Consider the following 25,502-nt stretch of genomic DNA (forward strand, 5'->3'; position numbering starts at 1 on the left):
GAATCCGCCTCTTTCCAGCGCTCCTGCAGTTGCTCCTGTATGGCCTCAGCCAGCTGTGCTGCTCGTCAGCTCTCGGGGAACGTGTCAGACTGCACCGTGCCTTAAAGGTCAAAGGGTAATGGGAGGATCCCATGGTGATGCCCCACTGCGGCCAGACCCGAGGGTGGGGGTATTTCTGCCCTCCTTTCGGGCTCTGTGTCACATCGTGGTGCCACCACCGTGTCACATCACGGTGCCGTCGCTCCCAGCCGCCGTCTGACTTTGGCTGTGGGCGATGTCGCTCCCGGTGCTGTTGCGCGGCCGTAGCCCTGCACGAGGGTTTCTGCACTCACGGTTCTTGCTGAGCCGCGGTCTTTTGTAACCGCGCTGAGCTCTCATTCAAGGTGCCATGGATTGTGTCCTCTGCAGTCACTGCTGCTCTGTCCCTGTGATGGCGGCAGCAAAGGGAGGGCGCGCTCGGTGCCGCTGTGTGTGTCACGGAGAGGGCTGGGAGAGCAGCTCTGCCAGAAGGAGCCCCGCGGCACAGCGCCGTCACCGCCCGCAGCGGAACACAGACCGCTGAACACCATCCTCTGCCTGCAGCCTTCGACACAGCTCCTACAGATTTAGCCGCTGCTGTCCAACTAATACGTTCAATTCTGTCCCCGGGGACATATTTTTGGACCCAGGGCAGTCTTCTGTTGTCTGCTGTTCTGCCGGTTTCAGTCTCACTCACACGGGTTTCGCTACTGAAGCAGAATCCTTCAGTTCCAAAGACGTAAACTCACTGAAGTTCTCCCTTCGCATACGTATAATGAAGCTGAGCACCACCTGATGCCATGACTCAAATGGAATGCAGCGGCTGCAGATGGTCCCAATGGCAGTGAGCAGTGGCTGCCATTGCTGTCGCTCCGTGCTCTCCGCGCTCTGGCAGATCAGGTGGCCCCGCGCTCCCGGTCCCCAGAAGCCCCGCACTGCACAGACGGATGGCATTGCTCGCCCGGCCATCAACCGCTCAGCACTCCTCCCCATGCAGAAGTGACACCGATGTCACACAGCTCCGTGTGCATGTGTGCTCCTTGCACACCCGGCCAGAGAAGCCACACTTTGAGACAACAGCAGCAGCAGTGCTGGAGAGTGGGACGGCAGCACTGGCATTGGTTGTACTGCGGGGTACTGCAAAGGGGGCAGAGGGCGGCCTGGGGGGAACTGTGAATGGGTCAGCCCATGAAAGGGAAGGGAACGTTCAGTGGGCCTTCATCTTATCTTTAGCACTGCTACTGTTGAGGTAATGGAACGGAGGAGAGAGCAGAAAGGGAAGGAAAAGGTAGAAAAGGGGAAAGGGGAGGGATAAAGGGAAGGCAGGAGCAGGAAGGGAAGGCAGGAGCAGGAAGGGAAGGCAGGAGCAGCAAGGGAAGGCAGGAGCAGAAAGGGAAGGCAGGCGAGAGCAGAAAGGGAAGGCAGGCGAGAGCAGGAAAAGAAAGAAGGTGAGAGCGGCAGAAAGGGAATCAGACAGATGCCCCACGCAAACCTGTGGGTGGCCAGGCTGCTGGCTGCAGAGTGCCGGAGCCCGGCTCTTGCAATGGAGGGCAGCAGAGACAGCACCTGTGTCAGATGTCAACAGGGGAACGGTCTGATTGGGGCGGCTGAGGTGGAGGATGAAGCAGAGAGGTTGAGAATGATCAGAGAGAGTGAGAGAGAGACTGACGGGTTGGACGCTGCAAACAGCAAACAGGTTGGGAACAGGAAGCGGGTTGAGGGCGCAGGGTAAATGGGAGGATCCCCTCCCCTGTTGTCGCCAGGCAGTAGGGGGGACCTCAGAGGCTGGGGGGAATGGAGACGGCTCCCTGCTCCAGGAAGGACGAGAATCCGCTCCCAACCTGCCCCACCTCCCCACTTACCCGTGCAGAACCGGTGTGGGGTCCTGCAGGAGGAACGGCTGCTCAACTGGAGGAGAGGCAGCCTGCTCCAGAGGTCTTACCTCAGAGGATAGGCCCTCCAGCAATATGAGCACCTCTGCCATGATGAAGAGAAGGGTTCCGGTTGTTGGCGACTCAGTCCTGAAGGGAACAGAGGCCCAGTGTGCAGAGCTGACCCTCTTCTCAGGGCAGTCTGCAGTTTGCCCGGAGCCCGGATCAGGGACATCACCACGACACCCCCCACCCTGGTGCGCCCCACAGACTGCGGCCCGCTGCCGATCTTCCAGACAGGCGGGGGTGTTGGAAACATCCAAATACTTTATCAGGACGGTGTCTCTGATCAAAGCACACTGTATTCCCAATTGCACTGCCGGCCGTCCCGCAAGCAGCAGCGCCTGCAGAGACAGCGTTACCTCTTTGTGCCCCATTACCCCACGCTGATCTCTTCCTCTCCCGCTTCCTCATTGGCTGAATACGTCGGGTTCAGAACGCTCAGCTAAACAAACAGATACGGGCTGAACAGAAATTGCCGTCGGCTGTACATGTATTTGGCTAATTCTTTAACTTCTCCTCCTCACATTTCTTTATCAGTCCAGTCTCATCTCTCCAGCACCAAGAATTCCAACATAAGGAGCCTGTTGATATCCTTGCCAAGGGTTTTTGATTTCTAAAGGCATTCTCACACTGTTCAGGAGGGGGGTGTCAAACTTGTCCTGAACCGATGGCTCAGAGCTATTCCACATGGCTGCACAGACCAGAGCTGCACTCTGGGTGAGGAGGGGGTGGTCCGGGAACGTCTGGGTGGGATCAAAGTGCACAAATCCGTGGGCCTCGACGGCGTGCATCCACGTGTGCTGAGGGAGTGGGCAGAGGTGAGTGCCAGACCGCTCTCTGTCATCTCTGATAGCTCTTGGAGAACAGCAGAGTGCCTGAAGACTGGAGGAGAGCCAGTGTCACTGCAGCCTTCAAAAAGGGCAAGAAGGAGGATCCTGGAAACCCCAGGCCACACAGCCTCACCTCTGCCAACGCACGGGACCCACGGGCTGTAGCGGAACGGATCTCCATCCCCCACCGCCCTCCGCCGCTCTGCACGCAGCAGGAAAGAGTTCCGTGCTCTCCGCCCGTGCAGCGCCCGCCCGCAGCTCGCTCCGGGCTGCTGCCTTTCCAACGCTCTCGCTGCCATCCCAGCCCCGTCCCCGCGCTGTCCCCGCGCTGCCCGTCCCTTCTCCCGCAGGAGGACACTCCTTCTCTCCCGCACTCTCAGCACAGCTCCCCGCTCACTCCCGCCGCTCTCTTCCCTCCGCCTCAGCTCGCGGCACAGCGGGACGGCACCGCCGCCCTCAGCACGGACTGCCCGGGGCCCCTCCCGTGGGCTCGGGCTCTTTTCCCCGCTCGGCCCTTTCCCGCTGCCTCCCGGCATTACCCCGTTGCGCTCGGACTTCATCTCCCGGCTGGACCGTCGCCTCTCGGGGCGGGGAAGGGCTCAGCCGCTCTCTTTCTTCCGTAGCAGCGCGGAGGTGCGGGACTGCGCCCGTCGTGTGCGGGGAGAGGGGCAGAGAAGGGTCGGGCTGAGGGCACAGCGGTGCCGGCGGAGCGCTCTTCTTAGCGAGGACCTCACGGAGGGATCGTGGCGGACCTGAAGAGCAGTTCCGAAAGCGCTCAGTCTCAGACAGGAGGCGTTGCGGTGCAGCTGCGTGTGCCGTCGCTGTGCGCGAAGCCGGGAGCGCCGTCAGCCTCAGAGCCCGTGTCGGTAAGAGCCCGCCGTGCGGGAGCGCCGCGGGCAGGGAGTGCTCGGCAGGGAGTCCTGGCTCCGGGGGGTTTGTCTCCTCATAGCGTCCCTGAACTGACCAAGAAACTCAGTCGGGCTTTCCCTTGCTTCCCTGACTTTGTCTGTCTGGGCTGGTGCAACCCTGCCCTGTGTTGCACGAGGAACAGCAGCGTTGCAGGTTACCATTTCCCCCACCCCTTTTCTCCTTTTCTAACGCTAAAACCATCGCATCCTGGGGCGGCCCCACCCCACAGTCCCGCTGCCATTCGGGCTGATTGCGGACGATGAAGAACCTTATCAGCGTAGGCGGCTTCCTCCCCTTGCCCTCCTTCCGCGAGAACAACGCTCACTGCAGAAGGGTACTGTGATTCCAAGTGCCATTCACTGGCCATTTCTCACCGCTTTCCAGCTTCTGTAACAACCACCACTGATTACAGTGCTCGATTCAAGTTTTTTCTCGCTCAGGCTCCCCGGCAATTTCTCGCCAATGAGCCAAGACGCATCCAAGTGGGGCTCTCCTGGGAACCTCCTTTCTCGGTGCTCCCCCCATATGAAATCCTACTGACTCCTTATCGTTCCCAAAGGTCCACGCCTTATAGCCAGCATAGCAGTTAAACCTGATACGCGTTCCTCTTTAAAGCCCGGCTCACGACCCCAACGGAAATGCCGGTCTCCTGTGTTGCACCGTAATTCCCGGGCAGCATTACGGGCTAAGCTTCGAACAACAAATACGGGGTCGCACTTATTTTCAGGGTGTAACGAGCGTCCAGTTGCCCTCAGATCACGCATTAACACCACTGACGCCTTGGATCCAGTATTTAACGTTCACACCGTAGAGCAGCCGCTTCTCGAGTCTCCGTTGCCGGGTAATGGAATCTGCCTGCTTGCCCGGGGCACGGGAACACCGAATTCCCAGGACGAGAGCCAGAACCAATGTCCCCAGCAACAACAGCGCTTCCATTACAAATGGAATCCCACAAACAATATTTTTAAACACCCAACAGTTGCAAAGACGACAGCAACGACAAACGCAGTTCCTATCAGGAAGAGAAGGAGAAAATCGGGTCGGGCATTTGTGCGTCCCCCCCCCCCCCGCCTCCCTCCGCCCCCACTCGACCAGTCGCTTTAAACACTTCGGTGACGGTTTCCAGCCGTCTCCCTCGCAGGAGAACGAAACCACGGGTCCGACCCACTTTCGTAGCTACGATCTTTCCAAAGTATTACACGGCTCGCATGTGTCACTCTCGGGGTACCTCGCATGCGGCACCCGTGGGCTTCTCGGCATTCTCGAGATACCCCCCTAAGTGGGACCCCCGTCCCGAGGGCTGTACTCCCACCCACGCCGATCGCCGTCACCCAACCGTTACCTGCGGATCCACCCTCAGGGGGAGCACCCTCGCTCCTTCAACCCCGCGCAGGACGTCTCCTCACGTCTTACGGGTCCCTGCGACTCGCGGAATCGAACCCCATAACCACAACAGAGTTACAAAGCAGGTATGTTTTAATCAACGCTGCGCAGAGCCGGATACAAGGGGGAGAGCTCCGCCTCACTTGCATGCCATCAGGACGAAAACTCGGGATAGGTATAGGCAGGGCTAATACAGAACCAACGATTTTCCTGGAATTCCTATACATATTCGTTCCATTTCCGAGAACTCCTCAGCATACGGTCCCTCGCCCTCGCGCATGCGAGGCAGGAAAGGCATCCTTCACATCCAGAAGGCAAACTCCACCAACTCATTCCCTAACTTAGTTACTAAAGTGGATGGATTTGCCACCACGGAGCGTATACATTCAGCAAGTCTATGACTTGCCCTCAATTCCTGTACTAAACTATAGCACTTGCTATCCAATTTTTCATCGGCAAGACTGGAGTCTTGTATTTGGATTCACATTCAATTAGTCATCCAAAATCCAAAAGTTATCCGTTTTTCTTTTCTCCTTCTCCGGTTGCATATCCTCAGAGGGCACCGCTTTACCCTGACTGGGCTAGCTCCAGCTCTTGCTTTGAACTTAGGGCTGCATTTTGGCTCTACCAGGCATCCCTGATACCCACACTGCTAAGCATACCTTAGTGAAGATTTCTGCAACTTCTGGGGGTACAACGTTGTTTTTCCCACTTGGTGTTAAAGCCAGACCTACAATTTCCAATCAGTTCATCTCGTTTGACCCTTAGCTCCAGTGTTATTGAATTGAATCTCTGCATCCATTTGTTCTAATGAGCCTTGCCAGAGGAGCGGTTTTGGAGAACCCGGCATGTACAGGAATTGATGTATTCCGACTTATTTTCTCAGCCTATATTCACTTGATCCCCAAAGGGAAGCTCTTTCTTGTTGGGCAGTAGCTCCTACTACTGATGCAAAATCATCTCCGGGTGGTGAGAGGCACCCGTGCCCACCGGAAATGAATCCTCTTTCTCCTGCTCTCCTGGCTGCAATTTCACCGGTGGATTTCCCAGGAATAACTTCCCAGGTTCCCATCATTCCGCTTTTGCAATCAGAGACGGTTGGATTTCTCCACCGCTGTCTCATATCCCTGCAGTTCGCACACCGCTTTCAGTCCAGCAGGGGTGGAACCCTCCATGGACTCTTCCAGCCCCCCCCATTACCGCTTTCTAAGGGGACCTCTGGGTCCTACGGCTCTACTCCAGCACCGCAACAGGAACAGCTGTTGCTATTCCCAATTTCCTTACTATCACTGTTCCTCAATCAGATTTTTCTTCATATTGCTCACCTCTCTTTGGATCTACATCCCTGTTACACCTTGCTCATCTTTGCCTTCCTCAGCCTGCGTCCTCAAACTTTTCCCTTTCCAAACTCATCATTCCATAAAGGACTACCATTACATTTCAGTTTCACCTCCTCCTCTCCGGAGGCTTCCAGTGCTAACACTGGAATTTCGGGTTTCCGACATCTCTGCACATGAAGGCTATTCTCACCTCCAGTGCCCCATCCTCTCCACCTCCCCCCATTCACAAGTAACGCTGTTTACAGCAGCACTCTGTGACTCCGGCGCTCTCTCTCACTCCGAGAGTTCTGCTCGCAGGGGAATGGTGCGGGGGGGCTGCTCTCATGCCAGCGCAGATAAACTCACTTTCTCTTTAACCCTTTTTCCTTTGTCCACTGTTCATACCCTCAGTTACACTTCCACATACCCGCAATCATGCTTCTGTATACCATTAACAAGTACACCATCAAAACCGTTTGTCCCGTTCCCTTCAGAACCCACACATCAAACAGTACAGTTCTTCAGTGTCCACAAACACCCAGTACTGAGTCTCGTGATGAGAGCACTCAGTTATAAACACTTTTCATGTTATTTCATTTACCTTCCATCCTTAAGAAGAACAGTAACTATAAGAAGGCATTATAGTTTAGGGTCCCATTCCGATGCCACTTCTCATCATCTCTTAACTTATATATTAACCGCCATTGATTGCAATACTTGACGAGAGTTTCCTTACCCAGGGTGCCTCCAGGTTCCCCTGCAGTATCCCACCAATGGGCCAATGCGCATCCCAAAGGGGTTTGTTTGGGGATTTCCTTCCCCTGGGAGCCTCCCGGGATGTTTACCAAATTCTTCTTGATTCCTAATTTCCTCCAAGTTTCCACAGACAGCCCTTATCACCGTATAGTGATCTTGTTCAGTTGCAAACACTTGGAAACAGATCTCACAAAGCCTTCCTTTACCTTCCTTTAGCCCCACCTTCCTTTACACTCTTCCCCACAATCAGAACACAGTACTACATAAACGGACTGACACTCACTCCCTGAACGGAACGCGTCTCACTCCCAGCACACTCACTCTGACATGTAGAACAAAAACCATGGTTTATACATCATGCACAGTGCTGACGATGTCCTTCAGCTGGAATCTTAGTAACACTAGTACATTAGTCGATCAGCTGCAAGCTTTAAGATTTTTCCGACAGTCAGCTGGACGTGCAATGAGGAGATCCACGGTGCCGAACACTCAGCAGATGGTGATAACAAGAACACAACCTATAACTCCCACTGCTCTCTCCAGGAGAATCCACGCTCTCATTTGACAAAATCCGTGCTGTTACCAATCACCGAAGGGAGAGCTGTTGCTCTTTCCTCTCGTATGACTTACAGGTCCCCTTCGTAGGAACTCCCCAAGCAGTCTTCCTACCCCAGCCGGCAACCGAACCCGTGAGCTCACGTAGCTCGGGGGGGGAGCAGGCACGCTCCTCCATGCCCTGCGTAGGACGTCTCCTCACGCCTTACGGGTTCCCCCTTTCCCATACACAGACCTGGTCCGCCTACGGGCGGTCCTTGTCTGTCCCCGCAGTGATCGGGTGAGGAAGGGAGTCCTTCCCAGAAATCTCGGGGCGCGCCAAAGGTGTCCCCTCTCTCAGCCGCTCCTGCAGCCGAACAGAGTGGGTCCCACCTGGGGTGCCAAATTGACGTACGGCAATCAGACCCTATAGGCGGTAAGGATATAGAGCAGGCATGTGTTTATTGGTGACGCGCGTACAGCCCGGTGCAAGGGGGATCGCTCCACCTAACTTGCGCACCGTCAGCAGAAATGGGGCTATAGATACAGGTCCAACTAATACATCATCAGTAGTTGACAGGAATTCGGATGCATATTCACTACATTCCCGAGAGCCCATTAGCATGCAGTCCCTCCCCCCCTTGCGCGTGCGAAGCAGGTCGTGATGATGAAGACTCGTAGTCTTCCTCGCAAAGGCTCATAGTCTTCCTCGCTGCAAACTTCTGACCCCGAAGGGGGGCATTCCCCAAACTGGTTTCAGCTCGCACTTCAGACATCCCATCACCTCCCTGCCAACCTTTGAGCTGTTCTCCGGTCCTTATCTTTATGGCCTTCATTCTCCTTTTTATTTTGCACCTAACGCCTGTGAAAGTGCCTGGAACCCCTTGTTTTCTAACACTCTCTACATAAACTATCTCTATTTGCCCCTTGTCTACCTTGTGAAGCTGCTTTCTCTTTTCTTGCTATGAAGCCCTTCTTTCTATACTGCACGGACCTGATTTTACCCTTCACTCAGTTCAGCGAGGCTCATTTTGGCCCCCACCGCAGTCAGTCCTTGAGAGCCCCCACCCACCACAGGAATAGCAAAGACAAACAGCAAATAGAAAGAGGAATAGCAATGCTGCACCGCCCCCGCCCCGCCCCTCTGCCGACCGCGTCTTTATTACGAGCACTCTGTTGGCGGCGTTCCCGGACGGCTTCCCGACTGCGACTGAGTGCGTTCGGTACCGCTGTGCCCACTGCAGTATGCGGCTGTTTTTCAGCTTTCCGCCACGATCCCTCCGTGAGGTCTTCGCTAAGAAGAGCGCTCCGCCGGCACCGCTGTGCCCTCAGCCCGACCCTTCTCTGCTCCTCTCCCCGCACACGATGGGCGCAGCCCCGCACCTCCACGATGCTAAGGAAGAAAAAGAGCGGCTGAGCCCTTCCCCGCCCCGAGAGGCGACGGCCCAGCCGGGATGTAACCTCTTTAGGAGCACGGCTGGATATGAAAGGGGGTGGGGGTTGCAGTGGGTGCTTTGCGGAGGTACGTGCTGCACGGGATAGGCCTCTCCCTAAGCACAGTGAAAGGGTGCTGTTGTGCTCAGACAGACCGTCCTTCGCTAACGAAGTAAACGAGATAAGAAGGCGAAGGAACGAGGAGACAATAGGAGCCAAGTAAGGAACTGTGGGTTAAGATCCAGTACGGACGAATCAGGGTAGGACACGATGGTACGAGTGCCTAAGTAAAGGTATATAAGCTGTGCTTCATAGTGAATGAACGCCGTTTTACTGCTCACGTTTGCAGTCGTTTGGCCCTGAGCAGGTAATTGGTCAGCGTGCGCGAGGGCTGACACAGGAGGTCCACATCGCAGTTGCAGAAGGCAACGGGGGTGTAATTGGGGTCATTAGAAATTGGGGTCATTAGAACACAGCCTGTACGTAACGGGCCGGTGCTTGCAGGAGGGGGATGCGCTGGTGAGATCCCAGCCTGGTGTCTTGGTGAAGGAGGAGGAGGAGGAGTCAGCCTCGTGTACGAAGAACACGAGGGTTGGTACGAGGTTGGTGGCTGTGGAAACACCTGAGTATGGCCACGAGGGTATTAGGGCTACTGCCGCTCCAAAGGAGGCCCAGCTCAGGTGCCTGTCTCGCTCCAGTTTGTAGGAGGGAGAGGAGGTTCTTTGAGATACGTATGCCCGGCGTGAGATTAAGAAACAACGGTTCAAATGTTGGTCCGACCGGTTTATTACAAACGTTAATAAGGGAGATGGAGAAAGGGGAGGACGGACACTGTTCCGGATCGGGGCGATGGGGAAGGGAAGGCGAGCGAGGGGGGTCTTGGGCAACCAGAGGGGGCAGTACCGGGTGGGTGCAGGAAGAAGCCGCAGAGTAAGTCAGGGAGGAAGCAGCAGGTCTCAGGTAGCAGGGCCAGGGAAGTCCGTCAGCATACGGTCCGGAGAGAAGGATCTGAAGGCAGAAAGCCTCGAGTCCGTCGTGGTGAGGGATCGGATGGCAGAAACCCTTCACTGGTCTGTCGTGGTGAGGGATCTGATGGCAGAAAACCCCTCTCAGTCCGTCGTGGTGAGGGATCTGACGGCCAAAACCCTTCACCGGTCCGTCGTGGTGAAAGATCGGATGGCAGAAAACCCCTCTCAGTCCGTCGCGGTGAGGGATCTGATGGCAGAAAACCCTCTCAGTCCGTCGTGGTGAGGGATCTGACGGCAGAAAACCCCTCTCAGTCCGTCGTGGTGAGGGATCTGACGGCAGAAAACCCCTCTCAGTCCGTCGTGGTGAGGGATCTGATGGCAGAAAACCCTCTCCAGTCTGTCGTGGTGAGGGATCTGATGGCAGAAAACCCCTCCCAATCTGTCGGGGTTGTTGGCCCCTCTTTTATCCTCCATTTTCTGCTGCCTACTGACACCCCTGGGTGCTTGAGCAAGAGTCCTGTGCGTACCTCCTGAGATGGCCATCTTCCTCGAGGTAAGCCCACACACAAAGACCGTTTCCCGGCCGTTATCAGCAGCTCATCTCTCTCTCGCTGCCCCTGGCCGTGTCCATCTGTGCTCCTTGGAGGATTTCACAACCCTCAGCCAGGACCCGTCCATCAGTGTCCTCCAGAAGGAAGAAGATTTCTCTACCTTTGCCCAGGACTTGCCTGGACTTGCTCCTCGGCAAACTTTGAGTCAAATGATATAAAAGAATAGTCTCTTACAACCCGCAGTCATCCTAAGCACCTTGCCCGCTCTTCCACAGACCAAAGACAAACAGGAACAGTACTGCGGCACCTCCCCCGCCTCACCCCGCTCCTCCTCCCGACTGCGTCCATATTGCGAGAACTGTGGGCGTTCCCGGACGGCTTCCCGACTGCGACTGAGCGCTTTCGGACCCGCTGTGCCCACTGCAGTATGCCGCTGTTTTTCAGCTTTCCGCCACGACCCCTCCGTGAGGTCCTCGCTAAGAAGAGCGCTCCGCCGGCACCGCTGTGCCCTCAGCGCGACCCTTCTCTGCTCCTCTCCCCGCACACGATGGGCGCAGCCCCGCACCTCCACGGTGCTATGGAAGAAAAAGAGCGGCTGAGCCCTTCCCCGCCCCGAGAGGCGACGGTCCAGCCGGGAGAGGAAGAAGTCCGAGCGCAACGGGGTAATGCCGGGAGGCAGCGGGAAAGGGCCGAGCGGGGAAAAGAGCCCGAGCCCACGGGAGGGGCCCCGGGCAGTCCGTGCTGAGGGCGGCGGTGCCGTCCCGCTGTGCCGCGAGCTGAGGCGGAGGGAAGAGAGCGGCGGGAGTGAGCGGGGAGCTGTGCTGAGAGTGCGGGAGAGAAGGAGTGTCCTCCTGCGGGAGAAGGGACGGGCAGCGCGGGGACAGCGCGGGGACGGGGCTGGGATGGCAGCGAGAGCGTTGGAAAGGCAGCAGCCCGGAGCGAGCTGCGGGCGGGCGCTGCACGTGCAGAGCGGAGAGGGCGTTGGTGGATGGAGTTCCGCTACAGCCTGTAGTCAGGCTCGCAGCGCGGTGCTTCTGCTCTGTCCCGGCTCGTAGCGGCAGCAGTGCGGGCAGCAGAGCAGGAGGTGCTCCTGCTGCATCGTCCACATCTGGACGATGTTGGAGGTCTTTTCCAGCCGTGCTGACTGTGTGACTCATGAACTGCTCTCTGTCTGGCCAGGCTCCGGATGCAGTGAGCTGAAGCAGAACAGGCGCCGCGTGCTCTGCGTGGCTTTGTGTGCAGTGCCGTGCATCCTTGTTTCGGCGCTGGTGGCCGTGGTAGGTGAGTGTCCCCCGCATCCCCACGGAGATGCACAGCCCCCATCCCACCTCCTGGGCTGCCCACGTGGTGCCCCAAAGCACCTTCTGCTCCAACTCCCGGCCTCTGCAACCGCTCCGAGGGCATCGCCCCGTGGCCGTGCATCCCAACCCCACCTCAGCTGCAGGGGAACGTCCTTTGCCTCCCACTTGCCCAACTCTCTCCCTGTCAGTGCTCCAGCGTCCGTCGTGCTCACCTCGCCCACCCTTCTCCCACGTGTGCCCCAACGCCTGGGTCGGTTTCCAAGGGAAATGCTATTATTTCTCGGACACGAAGAGTGATTGGAACAGCAGCAGGGAGCACTGCCACCGCCTCGGAGCTTCCCTGGCCACCATAGAGACGGACGAGGAGATGGTAAGAGCGGGGCGTGAGCCCCAGTGCCAACACGGGGGTGGGAAACCCACACTTGTGGGGCTGCACGAACTCCTCCCAGTGCCCCATATTGGCCCCATGCCAAAGTCACGCGGAGATGCCTTTGGCGAAAGCACCGGGTTGTGCTGGGACAGTGTCAAGTGCTCCAGCGGCTCCAATCACACCTGGGTTTGTTCAAAGGAATTCATGCTGCGGTACCAGCGCCCAGCAAACTGTTGGATTGGGCTGCACAGGGCAGAAGGGGCCGAGCACTGGACATGGGCCAATGGCAGCGCCTTCAGCAACTGGTCAGTGTGTGCGTCCACCTGTCGGGGTGGGATCTCTTATGGGGTCTGTTTGGGATGGGGTTTCCCATTCTCCTCCCTGCTGTGCTCAGGTTTGAGCTGCGAGGCGGAGGCCGATGTGCGTACCTGAATGGGGACAGGATCAGCTCAGCCCTCTGCCACAATGAGAAGTTCTGGGTGTGCAGCAGAGCCGACAGCTACATCCACTGGAGGAAGGAGAAATACCCAGAATGACAAATCCCATCCACAGCAAGCTCGTGCCAACACTACTGATCTCTGTGATGCCATTGGTGTATACTGGAATCTGCCTCTTTCTAGCACCGCTACACTTGTGTTTACATGGACTCCAGCACTCCTGCAGTTGCTCCTGTATGGACTCAGCCAGCTGTGCTGCTCGCTGTCTCTCAGGAAACTCATCTGTTGCACTGTGCCTTAAGGGGGGGTCCTTTGAGGGTCCTTACAGATCACAGCCCCACGGGACGGTTGGGTGTGCAGCTGACGGTTCTGCACGGTTCTCTCCACTTACACTATTACCGTCATCGCTATTTGGAGGTCTGAATCTGCGGGATCCCTTTTGGAGTTCCTATTTTGGGTGTCCCCTTTTGGGGTCTCCAGTTGGGGTCCTCTTTTTTACGGGTTCCATTTGAGTTCCCCATTTTGGGGGCTCCCATTATTGACGGGACAATTATCTAGTTGTGATAATTATTTCAATATCAATGCTGTTTGATACCATTATCGCCCCAGTTCCCGCTACGCGGCGTTACAAACACCATCGTTACTGATCATCGTGGCCACGATCATACACCATCATCATCCTTTTCTCATGAAGAGCCCCAAAGCCCCCATGATTCCCCCCATGTCTGGGAGTCTGCGCTCTGGGGGTCCCTTTTGGCATCTGCATTTGAGGTCCCAATGTGGAGTCCTTTTTCGGGGGTCTCATTTAGGGGTTCAGTTTCGGGCTCTCCATTTGAGGTCCCCATCTGGAGATCCCTTTCGGAGGACTCTATTGTGGTGGGGCCCATTTAAGGTCTCCATTCGGCGTCCCCCATCGTGAGGGGTCACACAATCACAGAGCTGTAGGGGTCGGGAGGGACCTCCGCAGCTCACGGAGTGCAGCCCCCGCCCCAGCAGCTCCTCCAGCAGCTGCACAGGAGGGCGTCCGATGGGAGCGCGGTGCCTGCAGAGGAGGAGACCCCCCAGCCCCGGGCAGCCCATCCCAGCGCTCCGCCGCCCACACCGTGCAGACGTTCCTTCGCACGTTGGTGCGGAGCTTCCTGTGCTCCACTGTGCGCCCATTGCCCTGTGTGCTGTCCCCGCGGAGCGCTGAGAAGAGCTTGGCCGTGTCCCTTTGTCTCCCACGCCTCATAGAACAGAATCATAGGATCCGTCAATCACAAGGCTGGAAAGGACCTGCAAGGTCATCCGCTCCGACCGTCCTCCCGTCCCCATTGCTACAAGCAGTAAGCCGCAGCTCGTAGCTCCTCAGCCAGACGCCTCTTCAACACTGCCAGGGACGGCGACTCCACCACCTCCCTGGGCAGCCATTCCGGCACCTGACCGCTCTCTGAGAGAAAACGTTTTTCCTTACGTCCCACCTAAACCCGCTCTGCTGCAACTCGTGGCCATTTCCTCGGGTCCCGTTTGCTGCCCGGGAGAAGAGGCCGAACCCCTCCTCACCACAACGTCCCTTCAGGAAGTTGGAGAGTGCAATGAGGTCTCCCCTGAGCCTCCTCTTCTCCAGACTGGACAATCCCACTCCCTCAGCCGCTCCTCCTAAGGCCCGCGCTCCAGACCCCTCACCAGCTGTGTTGCCCTCCCCTGGACACGCTCCCGGGCCTCCATGTCTTTCTTGCCCAAAAAGTGAGGGGCCCAAAACTGGACACGGTACTCGAGGTGCGGCCTCATCAGTGCTGAGTACAGGGGGACGATCGCCTGCCTGCTACTCCTGGCCACACTCTTTCTAACGCAGGCCAGGATGCCCTTGGCCCTCGTGGCCACCCGGGCACACTGTCGGCTCGTGTTCAGCCGAGCATCAACCAGCACCCCCAGGTCCCTTTCCTTTCACAGTCATCCAGCCACTCGGCCCCAAGCCAATAGCGCCGCGTGGGGCTCTTGTCAGCTTCCCCTGGGGTTGGGGAAGTTCCCCTGGAGCTGCCAGGACCTGGAGCAGCGCAGCCAGCAGTGTGAGCACAGCACAGAGCAGCGCTGCGTCCCGCGGGGCTCAGCTGCCATTTTGTGCTCCGGTTTCCCATTGGGTCTGTCTGGGATGGGCTGGGATGGGGTTTCCCATTCTCCTCCCTCCTGTGCTCAGGTTCCCGCTGTGAGGCGGAGGCCGATGTGCGTACCTGAATGGGGACGGGATCAGCTCAGCCCTCTGCCACCTACCAAAATATTGGGTCTGCAGCAGAAGCAACTACAACTTCCTCTGTTAGAATGGGACATATCCACAGTGACAGATCCCATCGCAGGCAGCTCGTGCCAACGCTGCTGGGCACTGCCATGCCATCCGTGTGTGCTGGAATCCGCCTCTTTCCAGCGCTCCTGCAGTTGCTCCTGTATGGCCTCAGCCAGCTGTGCTGCTCGTCAGCTCTCGGGGAACGTGTCAGACTGCACCGTGCCTTAAAGGTCAAAGGGTAATGGGAGGATCCCATGGTGATGCCCCACTGCGGCCAGACCCGAGGGTGGGGGTATTTCTGCCCTCCTTTCGGGCTCTGTGTCACATCGTGGTGCCACCACCGTGTCACATCACGGTGCCGTCGCTCCCAGCCGCCGTCTGACTTTGGCTGTGGGCGATGTCGCTCCCGGTGCTGTTGCGCGGCCGTAGCCCTGCACGAGGGTTTCTGCACTTACGGTTCTTGCTGAGCCGCGGTCTTTTGTAACCGCGCTGAGCTCTCATTCAAGGTGCCATGGATTGTGTCCTCTGCAGTCACTGCTGCTCTGTCCCTGTGATGGCGGCAGCAAAGGGAGGGCGCGCTCGGTGCCGCTGTGTGTGTCACGGAGAGGGCTGGGAGAGCAGCTCTGCCAGAAGGAGCCCCGCGGCACAGCGCCGTCACCGCCCGCAGCGGAACACAGACCGCTGAACACCATCCTCTGCCTGCAGCCTTCGACACAGCTCCTACAGATTTAGCCGCTGCTGTCCAACTAATACGTTCAATTCTGTCCCCGGGGACATATTTTTGGACCCAGGGCAGTCTTCTGTTGTCTGCTGTTCTGCCGGTTTCAGTCTCACTCACACGGGTTTCGCTACTGAAGCAGAATCCTTCAGTTCCAAAGACGTAAACTCACTGAAGTTCTCCCTTCGCATACGTATAATGAAGCTGAGCACCACCTGATGCCATGACTCAAATGGAATGCAGCGGCTGCAGATGGTCCCAATGGCAGTGAGCAGTGGCTGCCATTGCTGTCGCTCCGTGCTCTCCGCGCTCTGGCAGATCAGGTGGCCCCGCGCTCCCGGTCCCCAGAAGCCCCGCACTGCACAGACGGATGGCATTGCTCGCCCGGCCATCAACCGCTCAGCACTCCTCCCCATGCAGAAGTGACACCGATGTCACACAGCTCCGTGTGCATGTGTGCTCCTTGCACACCCGGCCAGAGAAGCCACACTTTGAGACAACAGCAGCAGCAGTGCTGGAGAGTGGGACGGCAGCACTGGCATTGGTTGTACTGCGGGGTACTGCAAAGGGGGCAGAGGGCGGCCTGGGGGGAACTGTGAATGGGTCAGCCCATGAAAGGGAAGGGAACGTTCAGTGGGCCTTCATCTTATCTTTAGCACTGCTACTGTTGAGGTAATGGAACGGAGGAGAGAGCAGAAAGGGAAGGAAAAGGTAGAAAAGGGGAAAGGGGAGGGATAAAGGGAAGGCAGGAGCAGGAAGGGAAGGCAGGAGCAGGAAGGGAAGGCAGGAGCAGCAAGGGAAGGCAGGAGCAGAAAGGGAAGGCAGGCGAGAGCAGAAAGGGAAGGCAGGCGAGAGCAGGAAAAGAAAGAAGGTGAGAGCGGCAGAAAGGGAATCAGACAGATGCCCCACGCAAACCTGTGGGTGGCCAGGCTGCTGGCTGCAGAGTGCCGGAGCCCGGCTCTTGCAATGGAGGGCAGCAGAGACAGCACCTGTGTCAGATGTCAACAGGGGAACGGTCTGATTGGGGCGGCTGAGGTGGAGGATGAAGCAGAGAGGTTGAGAATGATCAGAGAGAGTGAGAGAGAGACTGACGGGTTGGACGCTGCAAACAGCAAACAGGTTGGGAACAGGAAGCGGGTTGAGGGCGCAGGGTAAATGGGAGGATCCCCTCCCCTGTTGTCGCCAGGCAGTAGGGGGGACCTCAGAGGCTGGGGGGAATGGAGACGGCTCCCTGCTCCAGGAAGGACGAGAATCCGCTCCCAACCTGCCCCACCTCCCCACTTACCCGTGCAGAACCGGTGTGGGGTCCTGCAGGAGGAACGGCTGCTCAACTGGAGGAGAGGCAGCCTGCTCCAGAGGTCTTACCTCAGAGGATAGGCCCTCCAGCAATATGAGCACCTCTGCCATGATGAAGAGAAGGGTTCCGGTTGTTGGCGACTCAGTCCTGAAGGGAACAGAGGCCCAGTGTGCAGAGCTGACCCTCTTCTCAGGGCAGTCTGCAGTTTGCCCGGAGCCCGGATCAGGGACATCACCACGACACCCCCCACCCTGGTGCGCCCCACAGACTGCGGCCCGCTGCCGATCTTCCAGACAGGCAGGGGTGTTGGAAACATCCAAATACTTTATCAGGACGGTGTCTCTGATCAAAGCACACTGTATTCCCAATTGCACTGCCGGCCGTCCCGCAAGCAGCAGCGCCTGCAGAGACAGCGTTACCTCTTTGTGCCCCATTACCCCACGCTGATCTCTTCCTCTCCCGCTTCCTCATTGGCTGAATACGTCGGGTTCAGAACGCTCAGCTAAACAAACAGATACGGGCTGAACAGAAATTGCCGTCGGCTGTACATGTATTTGGCTAATTCTTTAACTTCTCCTCCTCACATTTCTTTATCAGTCCAGTCTCATCTCTCCAGCACCAAGAATTCCAACATAAGGAGCCTGTTGATATCCTTGCCAAGGGTTTTTGATTTCTAAAGGCATTCTCACACTGTTCAGGAGGGGGGTGTCAAACTTGTCCTGAACCGATGGCTCAGAGCTATTCCACATGGCTGCACAGACCAGAGCTGCACTCTGGGTGAGGAGGGGGTGGTCCGGGAACGTCTGGGTGGGATCAAAGTGCACAAATCCGTGGGCCTCGACGGCGTGCATCCACGTGTGCTGAGGGAGTGGGCAGAGGTGAGTGCCAGACCGCTCTCTGTCATCTCTGATAGCTCTTGGAGAACAGCAGAGTGCCTGAAGACTGGAGGAGAGCCAGTGTCACTGCAGCCTTCAAAAAGGGCAAGAAGGAGGATCCTGGAAACCCCAGGCCACACAGCCTCACCTCTGCCAACGCACGGGACCCACGGGCTGTAGCGGAACGGATCTCCATCCCCCACCGCCCTCCGCCGCTCTGCACGCAGCAGGAAAGAGTTCCGTGCTCTCCGCCCGTGCAGCGCCCGCCCGCAGCTCGCTCCGGGCTGCTGCCTTTCCAACGCTCTCGCTGCCATCCCAGCCCCGTCCCCGCGCTGTCCCCGCGCTGCCCGTCCCTTCTCCCGCAGGAGGACACTCCTTCTCTCCCGCACTCTCAGCACAGCTCCCCGCTCACTCCCGCCGCTCTCTTCCCTCCGCCTCAGCTCGCGGCACAGCGGGACGGCACCGCCGCCCTCAGCACGGACTGCCCGGGGCCCCTCCCGTGGGCTCGGGCTCTTTTCCCCGCTCGGCCCTTTCCCGCTGCCTCCCGGCATTACCCCGTTGCGCTCGGACTTCATCTCCCGGCTGGACCGTCGCCTCTCGGGGCGGGGAAGGGCTCAGCCGCTCTCTTTCTTCCGTAGCAGCGCGGAGGTGCGGGGCTGCGCCCGTCGTGTGCGGGGAGAGGAGCAGAGAAGGGTCGGGCTGAGGGCACAGCGGTGCCGGCGGAGCGCTCTTCTTAGCGAGGACCTCACGGAGGGATCGTGGCGGATCTGAAGAGCAGTTCCGAAAGCGCTCAGTCTCAGACAGGAGGCGTTGCGGTGCAGCTGCGTGTGCCGTCTCTGTGCGCGGAGCCGGGAGCGCCGTCAGCCGCAGAGCCCGTGTCGGTAAGAGCCCGCCGTGCGGGAGCGCCGCGGGCAGGGAGTGCTCGGCAGGGAGTCCTGGCTCCGGGGGGTTTGTCTCCTCATAGCGCCCCTGAACTGACCAAGAAACTCAGTCGGGCTTTCCCTTGCTCCGTGTCTTACGGTACACGAGACCGACCCGTTCATGGGTTGGGGAATAGCTCTTTCCATTCCCTTCACTACCCACCCTCTGTATGTCTCCAGACGCTCCCTGTCTGCAGCGCGGTTTGGATTCCAATGAGATTCTCGCAGGGCGAACTAGTCCTCTACACCTCAACCCTTTGCTGCTACTACATCTGTTGCCAAATCCAGCGCTGCTTTTAGCACTAACTGCTTTTTCGTTTCTTTGAAATGCTCGAGCAAAAGCTGAATGTCACTGCAGTCGGGGCTACGCTGCTTAACTGACCAAGAAACTCAGTCGGGCTTTCTCTTGCTTCCCTGACTTTGTCTGTCTGGGCTGGTGCAACCCTGCCCTGTGTTGCACGAGGAACAGCAGCGTTGCAGGTTACCATTTCCCCCACCCCTTTTCTCCTTTTCTAACGCTAAAACCATCGCATCCTGGGGCGGCCCCACCCCACAGTCCCGCTGCCATTCGGGGTGATTGCGGACGATGAAGAACCTTATCAGCGTAGGCGGCTTCCTCCCCTTGCCCTCCTTCCGCGAGAACAACGCTCACTGCAGAAGGGTACTGTGATTCCAAGTGCCATTCACTGGCCATTTCTCACCGCTTTCCAGCTTCTGTAACAACCACCACTGATTACAGTGCTCGATTCAAGTTTTTTCTCGCTCAGGCTCCCCGGCAATTTCTCGCCAATGAGCCAAGACGCATCCAAGTGGGGCTCTCCTGGGAACCTCCTTTCTCGGTGCTCCCCCCATATGAAATCCTACTGACTCCTTATCGTTCCCAAAGGTCCACGCCTTATAGCCAGCATAGCAGTTAAACCTGATACGCGTTCCTCTTTAAAGCCCGGCTCACGACCCCAACGGAAATGCCGGTCTCCTGTGTTGCACCGTAATTCCCGGGCAGCATTACGGGCTAAGCTTCGAACAACAAATACGGGGTCGCACTTATTTTCAGGGTGTAACGAGCGTCCAGTTGCCCTCAGATCACGCATTAACACCACTGACGCCTTGGATCCAGTATTTAACGTTCACACCGTAGAGCAGCCGCTTCTCGAGTCTCCGTTGCCGGGTAATGGAATCTGCCTGCTTGCCCGGGGCACGGCAACACCGAATTCCCAGGACGAGAGCCAGAACCAACGTCCCCAGCAACAACAGCGCTTCCATTACAAATGGAATCCCACAAACAATATTTTTAAACACCCAACAGTTGCAAAGACGACAGCAACGACAAACGCAGTTCCTATCAGGAAGAGAAAGAGAAAATCGGGTCGGGCATTTGTGCGTCCCCCCCCCCCCCCTCCCTCCGCCCCCACTCGACCAGTCGCTTTAAACACTTCGGTGACGGTTTCCAGCCGTCTCCCTCGCAGGAGAACGAAACCACGGGTCCGACCCACTTTCGTAGCTACGATCTTTCCAAAGCATTACACGGCTCGCATGTGTCACTCTCGGGGTACCTCGCATGCGGCACCCGTGGGCTTCTCGGCATTCTCGAGATACCCCCCTAAGTGGGACCCCCGTCCCGAGGGCTGTACTCCCACCCACACCGATCGCCGTCACCCAACCGTTACCTGCGGATCCACCCTCAGGGGGAGCACCCTCGCTCCTTCAACCCCGCGCAGGACGTCTCCTCACGTCTTACGGGTCCCTGCGACTCGCGGAATCGAACCCCATAACCACAACAGAGTTACAAAGCAGGTATGTTTTAATCAACGCTGCGCAGAGCCGGATACAAGGGGGAGAGCTCCTCCTCACTTGCATGCCATCAGGACGAAAACTCGGGATAGGTATAGGCAGGGCTAATACAGAACCAACGCTTTTCCTGGAATTCCTATACATATTCGTTCCATTTCCGAGAACTCCTCAGCATACGGTCCCTCGCCCTCGCGCATGCGAGGCAGGAAAGGCATCCTTCACATCCAGAAGGCAAACTCCACCAACTCATTCCCTAACTTAGTTACTAAAGTGGATGGATTTGCCACCACGGAGCGTATACATTCAGCAAGTCTATGATTTGCCCTCAATTCCTGTACTAAACTATAGCACTTGCTATCCAATTTTTCATCGGCAAGACTGGAGTCTTGAATTTGGATTCACATTCAATTAGTCATCCAAAATCCAAAAGTTATCCGTTTTTCTTTTCTCCTTCTCCGGTTGCATATCCTCAGAGGGCACCGCTTTACCCTGACTGGGCTAGCTCCAGCTCTTGCTTTGAACTTAGGGCTGCATTTTGGCTCTACCAGGCATCCCTGATACCCACACTGCTAAGCATACCTTAGTGAAGATTTCTGCAACTTCTGGGGGTACAACGTTGTTTTCCCACTTAGTATTAAAGCCAGACTTACCATTTGCAATCAGTTCATCTCGTTTGACCCTTAGCTCCAGTGTTATTGAATTGAATCTCTGCATCCATTTGTTCTAATGAGCCTTGCCAGAGGAGCGGTTTTGGAGAACCCGGCATGTACAGGAATTGATGTATTCCGACTTATTTTCTCAGCCTATATTCACTTGATCCCCAAAGGGAAGCTCTTTCTTGTTGGGCAGTAGCTCCTACTACTGATGCAAAATCATCTACGGGTGGTGAGAGGCACCCGTGCCCACCGGAAACGAAACCTCTTTCTCCTGCTCTCCTGGCTGCAATTTCACCGGTGGATTTGCCAGGAATAACTTCCCAGGTTCCCATCATTCCGCTTTTGCAATCAGAGACGGTTGGATTTCTCCACCGCTGTCTCATATCCCTGCAGTTCGCACACTGCTTTCAGTCCAGCAGGGGTGGAACCCTCCATGGACTCTTCCAGCCCCCCCCATTACCGCTTTCTAAGGGGACCTCTGGGTCCTACGGCTCTACTCCAGCACCGCAACAGGAACAGCTGTTGCTATTCCCAATGTCCTTACTATCACTGTTCCTCAATCAGATTTTTCTTCATATTGCTCGCCTCTCTTTGGATCTACATCCCTGTTACACCTTGCTCATCTTTGCCTTCCTCAGCCTGCGTCCTCAAACTTTTCCCTTTCCAAACTCATCCTTACATAAAGGACTACCATTACATTTCAGTTTCACCTCCTCCTCTCCGGAGGCTTCCAGTGCTAACACTGGAATTTCGGGTTTCCGACATCTCTGCACATGAAGGCTATTCTCACCTCCAGTGCCCCATCCTCTCCACCTCCCCCCATTCACAAGTAACGCTGTTTACAGCAGCACTCTGTGACTCCGGCGCTCTCTCTCACTCCGAGAGTTCTGCTCGCAGGGGAATGGTGCGGGGGGGCTGCTCTCATGCCAGCGCAGATAAACTCACTTTCTCTTTAACCCTTTTTCCTTTGTCCACTGTTCATACCCTCAGTTACACTTCCACACACCCGCAATCCAGCTTCTGTATACCATTAACAATTACACCATCAAAACCGTTTGTCCCGTTCCCTTCAGAACCCACACATCAAACAGTACAGTTCTTCAGTGTCCACAAACGCCCAGTACTGAGTCTCGTGATGAGAGCACTCAGTTATGAAAACTGTTCGTGTTACTTCATTTACCTTCCCTCCTTAAGAACAACAGTAGCTGTAAGAAGGTATTATAGTTTTGGGTTCCATTCCGATGCCACTTCTCACCATCTTCTAATTTGTATATTAACCGCCATTGATGGCAATACTTGACGAGAGTTTCCTTACCCAGGGTGCCTCCAGGTTCCCCTGCAGTATCCCACCAATGGGCCAATGCGCATCCCAAAGGGGTTTGTTTGGGGATTTCCTTCCCCTGGGAGCCTCCCGGGATGTTTACCAAATTCTTCTTGATTCCTAATTTCCTCCAAGTTTCCACAGACAGCCCTTATCACCGTATAGTGATCTTGTTCAGTTGCAAACACTTGGAAACAGATCTCACAAAGCCTTCCTTTACCTTCCTTTAGCCCCGCCTTCCTTTACACTCTTCCCCACAATCAGAACACAGTACTACATAAACGGACTGACACTCACTCCCTGAACGGAACGCGTCTCACTCCCAGCACACTCACTCTGACATTTAGGACAAAAACCATGGTTTATACATCATGCACAGTGCTGACGATGTCCTTCAGCTGGAATCTTAGTAACACTAGTACATTAGTCGATCAGCTGCAAGCTTTAAGATTTTTCCGACAGTCAGCTGGACCTGCAATGAGGAGATCCACGGTGCCGAACACTCAGCAGATGGTGATAACAAGAACACAACCTATAACTCCCACTGCTCTCTCCAGGAGAATCCACGCTCTCATTCGACAAAATCCGCGCTGTTACCAATCACCGAAGGGAGAGCTGTTGCTCTTTCCTCTCGTACGACTTACAGGTCCCCTTCGTAGGAACTCCCCAAGGGGTCTTCCTACCCAAGCCGGCAATTCGGCTGAGCTCACGTAGCTCGGTTGGGGAGCAGGCACGCTCCTCCATACCCTGCGTAGGACGTCTCCTCACGCCTTACGGGTTCCCCCTTTCCCATACACAGACCTGGTCCGCCTACGGACGGTCCTTGTCTGTCCCCGCAGTGATCGGGTGAGGAAGGGAGTCCTTCCCAGAAATCTCGGGGCGCGCCAAAGGTGTCCCCTCTCTCAGCCGCTCCTGCAGCCGAACAGAGTGGGTCCCACCTGGGGTGCCAAACTGACGTGCGGCAATCAGACCCTATAGGCGGTAAGGATATAGAGCAGGCATGTGTTTATTGGTGACGCGCGTACAGCCCGGTGCAAGGGGGATCGCTCCACCTAACTTGTGCACCGTCAGCAGAAATGGGGCTATAGATACAGGTCCAACTAATACATCATCAGTAGTTGACAGGAATTCGGATGCATATTCACTACATTTCCGAGAGCCCATCAGCATGCAGTCCCTCCCCCCTTGCATGTGCGAAGCAGGTCGTGATGATGAAGGCTCGTAGTCTTCCTCGCGAAGGCTCATAGTCTTCCTCGCTGCAAACTTCTGACCCCAAAGGGGGGGGCATCCCCCGAACCGGTTTCAGCTTGCCCCGTAGACGTGCAATCACCTCCCTGCCAAATGTGTTGGAGCTGCTCTGCAGTCCTTATCTTGATGGCCTTCATCCTCCTTGCTATTCCAGACCTGGTGTCTGTGAAAGTGCTTGGAACCCCTTGTTTTCTAACACTCTCTACTTAAACTCTCTCGACTTGCCTCTTATTTCTACTCTGTGAAGCTACTTTCCCTTTTCTTGCTGTGAGGCCCTTCTCTCTATAACTGCAGGGTCCTGTTCTCACTCTTCATTGGGATGCTTTGGGTGTAGTTTCCACCATTTGAGGACCTTGAAGTGCCACATAGGGCTGTGTTGGGGTCATTTGGGGGTTGTGTTGGGGTCATTTGGGGGTTTCTTGGAAGCCACTGTGTCCATTTTAAGGCCAACCGGGGCCGTTTCAGTTCATTTTGAGCTGTTCTGGGGCCGTTTGTGTCACTCACTGATATTTTGGGTCAATTGCAGTGCCTTGTGGATACATTCCGAGTGGTTTTGGGGCCATTCTCATGTCTCTGGAGCCATTCCAGGCTCTTTTGTGTCCATTTGGGCCCATCTCACATCTGCCTGGGTCACTTTGAGGTGCTTTTGGTCTATTAGGTGTGATGTGGGGGCACTGTGGGGGAAGTTTCTGTGTGTTGTGAGTCTATGTGGCGCCATTTCTGCGCATTTTGGGCAGTGCGTCCGTATTTCTGGGCCAGCTGTGTCCGTTCGGGTCCATTTGTGGCTCACTTGGTGCAGTTCAGGTCTCCCTCGCAGTGCTCCAGCATCGCGAGTCGCGCTCACCCTGCCCAGGAATTTCCGATGCGTGCAAAGAAAAAACGCCTGGGTCGCTTTCCCGTCGCTCCCGGCCGCCGTCTGACTTTGGCTGTGGGCGACGTCGCTCCCGGCGCCGTTCCACGGCCGTAGCCCCGCACGAGGGTTTCTGCACTCACGGCTCTCGCTGAGCCGCAGCGCTCCGCGATGCCGCCGAGCTTTAAGGCGATTCCCTTTGGATTCGATCCTCCCGACTCGCTGCCGTTGCCGTCGCACGGCTTCCGCCGTTGCGTCCCTGCAGCGCTCCGCGGGGCGGCGGCAAAGCGAGGGCGCGCTCGGTGCCGCCGCGCGTGTCCCGGAGAGAGGGCTGGGCTGGCAGAGCGCCCTTCGTCCCTCCCTCCGCCTTCCTTTGCCACCCGTCGCCCCGCGCGGCTCCACCAGCGCCGTGCCGTTCCCGCTCCCATCTCCGCACGCCCGGACCACGGCCGCCGTTCTCCCCGGGCCGCCCAGCGCCGCTCCCGCCGGGGAGCAGCGGCTCAGCAGCGCCGCCCCGCGGTCACGGAGGGGAAGCGGAGCCGCGCGGGGCTCCGTCCCTGCGGGTGCCCGAGGCCGTTCCGTCCGCGTTCGTTGTGCTGAAGGTCCCGTGTTCAAACAGAGCGGCGTCGCGCAACGCCTTCCGGCCCGCAAAGCTGCACGCGTGACTTCGCGCCGCGCAAAAGCCGTCGCGGTGTCGCAGCAGTGGCCCACCGCGTAACACAGCGGCTCGGCAGCTCTATCTGCAGCCACGCGCTCCTGAAACGCACCGCGCGTTTCCTTCCCGCGAACGCGCCGCACAACCGAGCCGAGAGAGCGCCGCTG

General features: G+C 57.0%; 3 protein-coding genes across 7 annotated transcripts in view; 2 read left to right on the forward strand and 1 right to left on the reverse strand.

The window, feature by feature from the left end:
• The window catches only part of CLC2DL4 (C-type lectin domain family 2 member D-like 4), a 164,916-nt gene that overhangs the window by 76,699 nt on the left and 62,715 nt on the right, over nucleotides 1–25,502 (reverse strand). The window lies entirely within an intron of this gene.
• Nucleotides 1–25,502, forward strand: part of LOC112532872 (C-type lectin domain family 2 member D-like) — a 100,655-nt gene that overhangs the window by 57,250 nt on the left and 17,903 nt on the right. Inside the window, exon 1 of one of the 4 annotated variants that reach the window (XM_040702754.2) lies at nucleotides 8,871–8,970. The exons of 2 other annotated variants lie outside the window; for them this stretch is intronic. In XM_040702754.2, the coding sequence (XP_040558688.1) occupies nucleotides 8,929–8,970 (42 nt within the window). In that variant the 5' untranslated portion in view covers nucleotides 8,871–8,928. Of the gene's footprint in view, nucleotides 1–8,870; nucleotides 8,971–10,998; nucleotides 11,106–25,502 lie in introns of those variants that run through there. One more of the 4 variants, XM_040702743.2, reaches the window with a different exon arrangement.
• LOC101747821 (C-type lectin domain family 2 member B) lies at nucleotides 11,737–13,341 on the forward strand. 2 transcript variants are annotated; one of them, XM_015272753.3, is made up of 4 exons: nucleotides 11,737–11,917; nucleotides 12,126–12,307; nucleotides 12,506–12,612; nucleotides 12,702–13,341. In XM_015272753.3, exons 1-4 carry the CDS (start codon nucleotides 11,752–11,754, stop codon nucleotides 12,841–12,843), a joined length of 597 nt encoding a protein of 198 aa, XP_015128239.2. In that variant the 5' UTR covers nucleotides 11,737–11,751; the 3' UTR covers nucleotides 12,844–13,341. The 2 variants fall into 2 exon arrangements, with proteins under 2 accessions (XP_015128239.2, XP_040558802.1); XM_040702868.2 differs by having other exon boundaries at nucleotides 11,788–12,307.

Source organism: Gallus gallus, chromosome 1, assembly GCF_016699485.2.
Source record: "Gallus gallus isolate bGalGal1 chromosome 1, bGalGal1.mat.broiler.GRCg7b, whole genome shotgun sequence".
NCBI classification, from domain to species: Eukaryota; Metazoa; Chordata; class Aves; order Galliformes; family Phasianidae; genus Gallus; species Gallus gallus.

What these genes read in the sequence shown, in the direction of transcription:
- LOC101747821 (XM_040702868.2), top strand. Translation starts at nt 11,945, where the DNA reads ATGCACAGCCCCCATCCCACCTCCTGGGCTGCCCACGTGGTGCCCCAA. An exon ending in TAGAGACGGACGAGGAGATG is followed by an intron (nt 12,308 to 12,505) that starts GTAAGAGCGGGG and finishes GTTTGTTCAAAG; the next exon opens with GAATTCATGCTGCGGTACCA. An exon ending in GGCAGCGCCTTCAGCAACTG is followed by an intron (nt 12,613 to 12,701) that starts GTCAGTGTGTGC and finishes TGCTGTGCTCAG; the next exon opens with GTTTGAGCTGCGAGGCGGAG.